Consider the following 10604-nt stretch of genomic DNA (forward strand, 5'->3'; position numbering starts at 1 on the left):
CTGAAGCAAATTAAAGGTAGTGTTTTACCATTTGGTGGAGTGCACATGATTTACATAAACTTGAAGAGATTATGAGACAGAAAAATGATAAACAATTTGCAGAACTACTTAATAGACTTCGAGAGGGAAAACATACACAAGGTTACATGGATGTGCTAAAAAGCAGACTGAAAAATACCTCTAATTTTGAATATCCAGAAGAAGCTGTGCATTTGTTTAACACAAATAAACGTGTAAATGCTTTTAATGCAAACCTTTACCAGGGTACAAACAGTTCAAAAGTTTCTATCTATGCCTTTGATCAATTCATCAGTGATTTTTCTCCAGCAGTTAAAAAGCAACTTGTTTCCAGAATACCAAATGATTCAACACACACAGCTGGGTTGTGCAAAACAGTAGGAATAGCTGAAGGCATAAATTATGACCTGTGTCTTAATCTAGATGTAGAAGACGGTTTAGTCGATGGATCATCATGTACAGTAACAAAGATTGATTACAGACAACACAATACTACAAGACCAAGTATAATATGGGTTGTATTCTACAATAATGAGATTGGTTCAATGTGGCGTGCCAAGTATCATCAACTATATGATAGATCTATAGATCCATCTTGAACTCCTATATTTGACTGCAAAAGAAGCCTTCTGTACCTTAGAAAGATATGTATGAGGGTACAAATTCCATAAAGACAGTTAACAGCAAAGACTGTTCACAAGTCACAAGGAGACACACTAAGTGAAGTTGTCATTGACTTGATTGGAAAGAGAATGTCCCTCATGAACAATATGTTGCTATAAGTAGAGCGAAAACTCTTAAAGGGCTGCATATTTTAGAACTCAATGAAACTAAAATTTCAGTTTCAAAAAAAGTTAAAACAGAAATGACTCATTTGCTTGAAAACAAAAAAGTGCAGTTGTGCTACACACCTGTTTACTGCTGGAATCAAACACATTTAACTTGTTTGTTCCAAAACATCCGGTCTCTTAGAAGTCATATGGATGAGTTCTTTGTTGATCCAAATGTTCAAGCATCATCTATACTATGCTTAGTAGAAACATGGCTTACATGTATAGATTTAGGAGAAAATTATTAGCAAACAGGATAGCAGATGTTCAGAGCAGATGGTTTACAAGTCGGTAATACTCGTCCTCACAGAGGTGTTCTTGTGTATATGAAAGATGACATTTGAGTCACAAACTCTTATTCTGTTACCACAAAAGACATAGAAATGGTCAAATAACGGTTTTGTTTAACAAAATCAGTACCAATGTTGTTGCCCTATATAACTCACCAACTTCCTCAGTAAAACACCTCAAAACGTTTCTATATACGAATCTTGCACACAGGCAGGAAGAATGTTTCATTATACAAGGTGATCTGAAAATAAACTTGTACAAAAATGAAGATATGTCGAACTTTATGCTAAACATATGGATGCAAACAGCTTGAGAAAAAACCAACACATTCATCTGGATCATTGATAGATCACGTTTATACAAACATGAAACTTTATTGTTCTGATGTTATAGATAGTGTTTTGTCGGACCATTGTATAGTATATGCTACAGTTCCTTATACAGAATAAACAGCTACTATTGTATTTAAAACAATAAATTGTATAATTTTAAACTAGTCAAACAAACTGCGATATTAAAAGTTAAGATAGCATTTCAGATTTGCTGTGGGCGGGGCTTTTTGCTTTATATGGGATAAACGTTAATCTTATTTTTTTCTATTTGAAGGGGGGTTCTGAAGATTTAAAGATATAAAATGGTTAAGAATTCAAACATATCTTATTTTTTTAATGAATTACATCATTTTATCATTTACAAACAGATTGCAAAAAAGATGTGTTCAAAACAAACCTAAAATCAGAGAAATAAGTGATTTTAATCTTCAACACCGGAAACGAAAGGAGAATCAAACCTAAAAAATATATATCTACAAATATAATATTCTACCAACGATCACCATGTTTATACCGTGACTGCCGTTAAGTATACTACTTGCAACCTATCAGCGAATAGGTCAGATACCTTATTTCAATATATGTCAATCATAGTGTTTTTCAAAAGCAAACATGACAGGTAACAAACGTCAGATGGAGAAAGTAAAGGAAAATTAGTTCAAGCTAATGGTTTGTCATATCTATTTTAACCTCACACCATATGCAAAAAGTATTGCCATGATGGCAACATCTTGATGAATTATAATTTTGATTGTTTGTCTCATGACCGTTTACTTTGTTCAACAACCAACCTCTACAAGGTTTTCCTTCCTACTTCCTTTCAGCGTTTCATGAATATTGACAAATTTGTAATTTTATATTTCCTCAGACAAATATTTTCTTTGAACAATAAACTTTTTGTTCACCTGGTTTACAATCCTGCTACACTCACTTATGCCTCAAGATTGGCGCGTAAAGTTCAGGTGATCTACGTAATTCGGTATTTTGCATGTCATGAGCTATATAAGTAACAGACACTTTAAAACCTACAAATACTTTTTGGAGTTTTGGAAAGAGACTTATAATTGAAGGAAGGAACTTTAATTTATCTCGTAGAACATGCATATATTTGGTTTTCAGCATATACAAATATGTGAAAGAGAAAGAACAACGATATATTTTGGACAGATACATATACCTACGTAATAAGCAAAGGACCTGTTTGACATTTCGTGGACTTTTTAGTCTTTTTAGTAAACACCGTAGTAACGTTTACCGTATATAAAAATGCTCAGCCTCCCAACTATCAGCCCCAGTGGGATGAGGGGGAGAGAGAGAAAGTCACATGCATGAGTACATTTCAACCCATGCACATTGCCCCCTTTTCACAGAAAAATAAGTGGAGCGATACAGGGCCATCATGGCCCTCTTGTCTTCGAATTACGATGTTACCGAAGCTTGTGTAAAGGTGAAGTAACGTCCTTTTCGAAGAAAAGCGGCGATATAAAGGTTAAGTTACGTCCTTTTCGAAGAAAAGCGGCGATATAATGGTGAAGTTACGTCCTTTTCGAAGAAAAGCGGCGATATAAAGGTGAAGTTACAACCTTTTCGTAGAAAAGCGGCGATATAAAGATGAAGTTACAAACTTTTCGAAGAAAAGCGGCGATATAAAGGAGAATTTACGTCCTTTTCGAGCTACTCTAAAACAGAATTAGGTGTAAAGCAATTGCGGAAATATCGTTACATATAAGAATGTGCAGATTGAATGGGTATAATTCACATGTAACAGTTTATTTTGTAGTGTCAATACATTTATCCGGTCGCTGTGGTGTAATGGATATTGTGTCCGCCTAGCGACCGGGAGGTAACGGGTTCGATCCCCGCTGTGGGAGCGTTCTTTCGATCTCCCATATAGACACCAAGTACTGGTTCTAGGCCCAGGAAACGGACTCGAGAGCATTTCAAATAAGAAGGAATTACTTTCTATGCAATCGAGCTAAAATAAATAGGTTTAAACTATAAGACATTCATCCTGTACAAAAAACATCACTTTATTTTATGTTCCTGCTGCAAATAATTCGAAAACAATCTCGATCTCGTAAAAGGATATATTCTTTGCTAACAGAAGTTTTATGTTAACGACAAAAATGCAAACGCTTTCAAAACAATACTTGATTATTTCAGTATTATTTAAAATGTCGTTTACAAACTCAAAATTTGGCGGAAGAAATGTGTGGTTTGGGAAAGAGTAAATCGACTGGTTTGGAAAGTAAAATTTTGGTAAAGCTTATTTTTTTTTGTTATTGTTTCTTTTCCGTTTCGGTTTCGATCCATGAAGCTGGAGCTATATGTGTGTCCTTTTAGAACGAACCCGAAGTACATGTATTGAATTTCTTTTTAAGAAAACACACACACACACACACACACACAAGTTTAAACACAGTTATCCCTTTTGCAATTTGCAGCAAACGTCTTTTAATCAAAATCCTCAAATTGCAAATAGCCATATAAAAAACATGTACACTGTTTTATACACCACTAGCATCTAAAAGCTTTGTCACAAAAGAGGGAGATTGCTCCTTGCGAGCAATTTCTCCTTTTGTCACAAGGTTTTTCAAATGCCACAAGAATACGCAAAAATGTGTATAAAGGCTCGAAACAATAAATTAACAAATATGCACCATATACGAGGTCTTATGGATATAAAGAAGTAACTCTTTACCAAACGACACATTTGGAACTGTTCCAATTTGAAAGAAATTGCAGACGACAATAAAATGTGTTATGAATATGAAGAAATATATCTGATGGAGTATAAATCATTGTGATATCAGGAGAACTTGCTCAAAATGAGCAATTTCTCCTTTTATCACAATGATTTCTAGAGTCGTCTGCAATACACTCGTAAAATCTCGTTACTTTTTGGGAAAAGGATAAGAGTCTTGATAACATTCTGCATACAAGTGCATATAGCGCATATCATATCAATGAAAGAAATGTAAATAGAGACGGAGCAAATTCAAAAGATAAGAGGGGTTTTATTTTATCTTCCTGATCTGTGTTATAAACCGTTCACATCTTTTAAATAATGGCTATAAGTTATACATAAACTTATCAAAATACATTAAGAAACATCGTACTTGATGGAGTTTTTTTATTGTGTATGTTCATGTTATTTTGTTAAATTAATATTTGCAACAACACATTAATTACTCGCTTCATCAAATTAAATGTTCAGATTAATAAACAACTATGATGTCTTTCATTTGTTATAAACGAATTGGGTTCTTGATCATGTGACCTGTTTAAATCTATAAAACCTTTTATTTTAGTGTTCGTTGTTTTATGTTGTTGTTTTTGTTGTTGTTTTCGTCTTTGAATGGACTTTTACACATTTCAACAATTATGTAAAAGCGACAGTTAACACATTCATGCTCCCTGAAACTCACATGTGTAACCAGTTTTTCATTATGAAACATGTGTTTTGATATCGGAATAACCCAAATTTCCATAGAGGCAAAAATAGCCATCTACCTTTCTGTAAGTCTTTAGAATGACCCACATTGGGATCAAACCCCAGACCTTCCACAACTAAGGGTTGTACATGTTGATTATTTGATTGCTTATACTAGTATATTACCTTTGTAAACCATGATCTTTGATTTTTTATCTCCGTCATACTGTTTGACATCGCTTTAGTTTGTGACCTGAAATGGATATAAACTCCTATGTACGTGACACTTAACTTAACTCAGTCGTACCTGTTACAATTTGCAGCAGACACCGTTTAATACATTAAATCAAAGTACAGATATCAGTGCAGATCTGCTTTTTTGTATGTATCATTGGTGCTTGAAAACAGTGTGACAAAATAAGAAATTGCTCGTTATGAGCAATTTCTCCTTTTGTCACAACGTTTTCAAATGTCGACTGTTTCAAGCAGAGATAGATACATCCTTGGTTGTAAGGCGAAAAAGAACGTCTGTATTGGCCAAAGAGTTAATATGTTTTATAGACAGTATTTATGATTGGAACGGCATAACAAGAGAAAACAGAAAACAGAATTAATGATTAATCCTACAGACAAAACAGTCTACAGATCTCATAAACCCAATGCTGAATGTCAAATTTTTCGTTCATAGTTATCAAATCAACTCGATAGTCCTGAGCAAGACAGGACCAAGTCACACAGCTATCAAATACAAACTATAGCCTGTCCACAGTAGCGAAATTCTATCAATGAATAATGTCTATGTGTTAATTATAAAAATACCCCACCCACCCACCTTTCTATATCTATGTTTTTTTTATAGAGAGAGGTGGGGTGGGTGGGGTATTTTCATAATCAACGCAAAGACATTATTCGTTGTGAAATTTCAAGCTCCTGTGGACCGGTCTCGTTTAATAGGACATAAAGCTAACCCTTCATACACTTTGATCCAAATATTGGGGGGGGGGGGTCCACCGCTAACTTGTTTAATGTAGATCGAAACCCTATGTTGTTGGTACTCATTAGAATCGTCTCTATGAGACGATTCTAGTGAGCACCCACAACATAGGATTTAATGAACAATGACCGTGTAATTGCCTCGATAAGGCCCCTATCACTCCCCTTATCTAGAGCCATGATACAGATATATGAACTCTGTGTAGTGCTAGTCTCTATTGAGAAACAAAGACAACCATTTTATACCTGTACTGAAAAGCATTACTCATTATCAACGATATATACTTCTTACCTTTTACAGAAAACTCCACCCATAATTACATATGTCGTGATAACTCCAAATTAAAGCGAAAGTACACTCATATAAACATAATGTAAAGTTATAACCTAAGAACGGTCAACAGAGCTTTAGATAGATAATAGGGCATTTCCACTGCTAACTGTTTTGATTCTTATCGAAACACTACGTTATAGATCCTCAATAGAATCGATGAGCATTGACGACATATGATTTAGCGAATAGTAACAGAGGTTGGATGTGTAAATACCCTCTTTACCCCATTATTTAGACAACTGGATCATGTTGAATCGATATCATTGAATGATAAGGACACATGCCTTTTTGTTATATTTAGTAACATTTGAAACACGATACCTCTCATAAGAAACACAATGGCGTTATATGTAATCGATATAAATACACTTTGATCCGATTCGCATTTTTGAAGATTTTACTGCTATCGAATGTCTTACATCCAGACCTGAAGTGCTACTGCCATTTTCGGCGTCTGTAATTAGCAAGCGATTTCTGAAAAAATCCTTGTTCAACAATGTCTCTACGTTTAGTAGTTTTGCCTGTATGATAGATCAGTTTAACTAATAAAATATCAAGAACAACAACTCATAATATAGCAGTACACTAAGTAAGAACGGGTTATTTCCCTTCTATCAATTGCTTTATCAAGGCTGTTGCCTTTCTAATTCTTCAGCTCGAGACAGGCTGAAGATTTACATTCAGCTCGAGACAGGCTGAAGAAACGCCTTAACAACAACAAAATAAACCGACATAACTCGCTGTGTTGACCATTTTAGAATACTATAAGAACGCCAAAAAAGCATCGCCTTTTAACCGATTACCAAAAAATAACCATATTATACGTTATATTGCAAAAGACTCTAGAAATAATTGTGGAAAATTGAGAAATTGCTCAACATGAACAATTTCTCCTTTAACCACAATGATTTCCTCCATATCAAAGCGATTTCTTTTTTTTTAATTTACAAGGTAAATTGTCGTCGGCAACCTCTTTCAATTTAGAACGGGCTAAAGTATGTCGTTTGATAATAGGTTAACCCATAACAACTTCACCTGGAACTTTGTCAACTGGGCCAAATTGAAAACAACAACTTACAACTCTAGAAATGTCAAGTCACCGTGAAAATGTATTTGTATACAATGCATAGATAAGTGTATGTATATGTATAAACTGTTTGCATAATGGAAATTGCCATTGTCATATGTTTTAATCATTGCATATTGTAAATGGAATTTTTATTTGCCGAATTCCAAATACAGTTGAGTTGTTTTCGTAAAAGATTCAAAAAAGTGTTTGATGTGATGAATCAATGATGAATGGCTTACATTTACATGCATCTGCAACTATAATCAATGGACACATATTTTCAGACATAAAACACTAATAAGCAAATAATTCAATTTCCGAAATAGTTTTAGATACGTCGATATTGGTATTCAAATATATATTTTTATTTGTGATTTAATTACCTAACTGTTCCTGTTTGTCCATGGAATCATTGTCCTAACCACTTTAGGAAAGGGTCGACGATCCGTATCCTTTTTTTATTAATAAGTATATTAAGTATATTTAAGTATATTTTATTGCATTATAAATATTACATTTACATAGCAATTATATAATACATTATTAACAAAATACCATGGGCAGAGACAAATAATTGAATGACTGTTTATTCATTGTTACTCATTTTTCAGCCGATAAAACAATTCAGGTTGTTCAAAAGTAATTAAATAAGACAGTTTTAATATTTCCAATAATAAACCTTAACCCATTCATTCCTAGTGGTCTCTTCTGACCTTAACAATCAGATTTCCTTAGGGTGTCCGGTATATTTTTTCTATTTTAGAATATTTCTTTTATAAAATCCTTTATTAGCAAACAGCGTAGACCCTGATGAGACGCCGCATCATGCGGCGTGTCATCTGGGTCTACGCTGTTTGCCTAGTCCTTTTTTGAGGGCGATAGGCATAAATCGGTTAATAGCAGTTATCAATGAAAAACAAAATAAACGAAAGGAGTCACAACACAGCAACATCCTTATGATGGAGCTTTGGAAACTGGCCAAGCTAACTTATTACACCAATGTAGCAAGGTATGTGACGTTGGTCTTAAATAAGGAATTAGGAGTTCAACATTCAATACCTAAACAGGATAACATAAACTGGTCTTGTATTTGGAATTAAGTAGTAACCGATCAGTTTGATCGCTGACCATTTAATCCATTACCAAACAGTTACGATATTTCACTAGTTGGTTGTAGACGGCTCTTGAAATCTTCGTGGGAAATGGAAACATTGATCCTCATCCCAAAATGATCTCTACCATACAAAAGCAATTTCTTCATATTCTCTTACAATTTGATTGTCGTCCGCAACGTCTTTCTAATTGGGACAGTCCATAATGTGTCGTTTGGTAAAGGCTTATTTCCAAATAAACACCCGTTTTTTGTAACGCTATTTAGGTATTGAATGCCTAACTCCCAATTGTCAATTCTTAGCCAACTTCAAAAATCTTATGAAGATAAAGTACAACATGTAAGCGGGTCTAATTGCTCGGTCGGTCAAGCGTTCGCACTGTATGTGTAGGTCCAGGATCCGAGACCCGGTCTGGCTGCATACTAACACGTGTCTCACCTTGGTTAAGCCATTTATGCCTTGTGGACTCTTCTGATCTTTACAGTTAGATGAGTAAATTTCCTATTGAAGGGGTTTCTGGTATATTTTTTCTATTTTTAAAATATTTCTTACAGAATTCCTTTATTTGCAAACAGCGTAGACCCTGATGGTACGCCGCATCATATCGGCGTCTTATCTGAGTCTACGCTGTTCGCCAAGGCCTTTTTTATAGACGCTAGGCATAAATGGGTTAAATAACGGGCGAACATATTCTGATTAGATATACTAGTACTCGAGAATCTTCTAATCACGAACTCAGTACCTGAGACATTTGGGACAATGCGTCGATGAGTGCATAGTAGGAGTTAAGATTTACAAGGAGATACGTTTTTAAGCGGGCTTGATAGTGTGCACGGTATGCTGAAGTTCCGGTTTCGAGTCACCGTCTGGCTGCATTTCCACATCCTAATTTTATACCAATGCATGTGAAAATAAATAAGGTAAAGTTATTATAGGCTATTATATGTTTATAATAAATATAAGTTACAATCAAAATATGTTATAATATGTTTAAGAAAAAACTAAGGTAAAACTACAATAGGTTATACTATGTTACCAGAATCGAACCCCGATATCACAAATGAGTCGTGGCTGAGAAGAAAACGTTAACAATTTATTTTCTCTTCACCAAACGACACCTTTTGGAGTTTCCCGAATTTAAAGAAGTTGCAAGAAGATGCAGACTTCAATCAAAAGTGAAATATAATTTGAAAAAATTGCTTAGATATGGGCGAAATCATTGAAGATAAAAGAGAAGTTGCTCATCAGCAATTTATCATTTTGGACGTTTACATAGAGAGAGAAGAATCAGACGATTGCTTAATGGCTGCGGAATACATAGTGGAACCTAGCAATAACTTTAAGGACAAATATCAGTTGGTCATGGCTTCCACCCTTGTTGATATCAATAAACTGGCGACATGCAAGGTCAGGGTCTTGAACCCGATGGATGTTGAAGTTACCTTGAGGCAGAATGCTGATGTCGGTAGAGCGGAGCTGATTGAAAGAATTGTAAGCGTTATCGCTGAAGAAGAACCTGAACAAGTAAAGCAAAAACATGGCAAATTAAGAAAAGTTTCTGAAGTAAGCAGCACGCAAACAAAACTGCATCAGTATATGGATCAACCAATACCGAATCACCTAAAAGACCTTTATGAAAAATCTGTTGATGGCAAGAGCCAAGAACAACGGCGTACTGTCGCAGCTCTTCTTTGCAAATTCAGTGAGGCATTTTCGAAGAATGAATGAGATGTAGGCCTTACCAATGTTGCGGAACACTCAATTGACACTGGAGATGCTAAGCCGATCAAGCAGAGGCCACGACGCGTGCCACTCGCATTCGCAGAAGAGGAGAAATCTGCAATAGATGATCTTCTGATAAAGGGGGTTATACAGAAAAGCACGTCTCCATGGGCCAGCCCAATTGTCTTTGTGAGGAAAAAGTCTGGAGCTGTCAGACCCTGTGTAGACTACAGAAAGCTCAATGCGGTGGTCAAACCTGATGGGTTCCCTTTGCCAAGGACTCAATATTGTCTTGATGCAATTGCAGGCTCTGCTTACTTTAGCAGTTTCGACCTAACAAGCGGGTATTTTCAAATACCTGTGAAAAGTGAGGATATCCCGAAGACAGCATTTACCTGCAAGTACGGACTCTATAAAATGACACGTATGCCCTTCGGACTGAACAACAGCGGCAGCACTTTTCAGCGAAA

General features: G+C 35.3%; 1 protein-coding gene across 2 annotated transcripts in view; it reads right to left on the reverse strand.

Moving 5' to 3' along the window:
- The window catches only part of LOC127874575 (uncharacterized), a 207673-nt gene extending 201248 nt beyond the window's left edge, over nucleotides 1-6425 (reverse strand). For both annotated transcript variants that reach the window (XM_052418965.1, XM_052418966.1), the window contains exons 1-2: nucleotides 6190-6425; nucleotides 5091-5157 (exon numbers count right to left, since the gene is read on the reverse strand). In XM_052418965.1, coding sequence (XP_052274925.1) covers nucleotides 5091-5157; nucleotides 6190-6212 — 90 coding nt within the window. In that variant the 5' untranslated portion in view covers nucleotides 6213-6425. The remainder of the gene's footprint in view (nucleotides 1-5090; nucleotides 5158-6189) is intronic.
- Between the last annotated feature and the right edge of the window lie 4179 nt (nucleotides 6426-10604).

Source organism: Dreissena polymorpha, chromosome 3, assembly GCF_020536995.1.
Source record: "Dreissena polymorpha isolate Duluth1 chromosome 3, UMN_Dpol_1.0, whole genome shotgun sequence".
Classification (NCBI taxonomy): Eukaryota; Metazoa; Mollusca; class Bivalvia; order Myida; family Dreissenidae; genus Dreissena; species Dreissena polymorpha.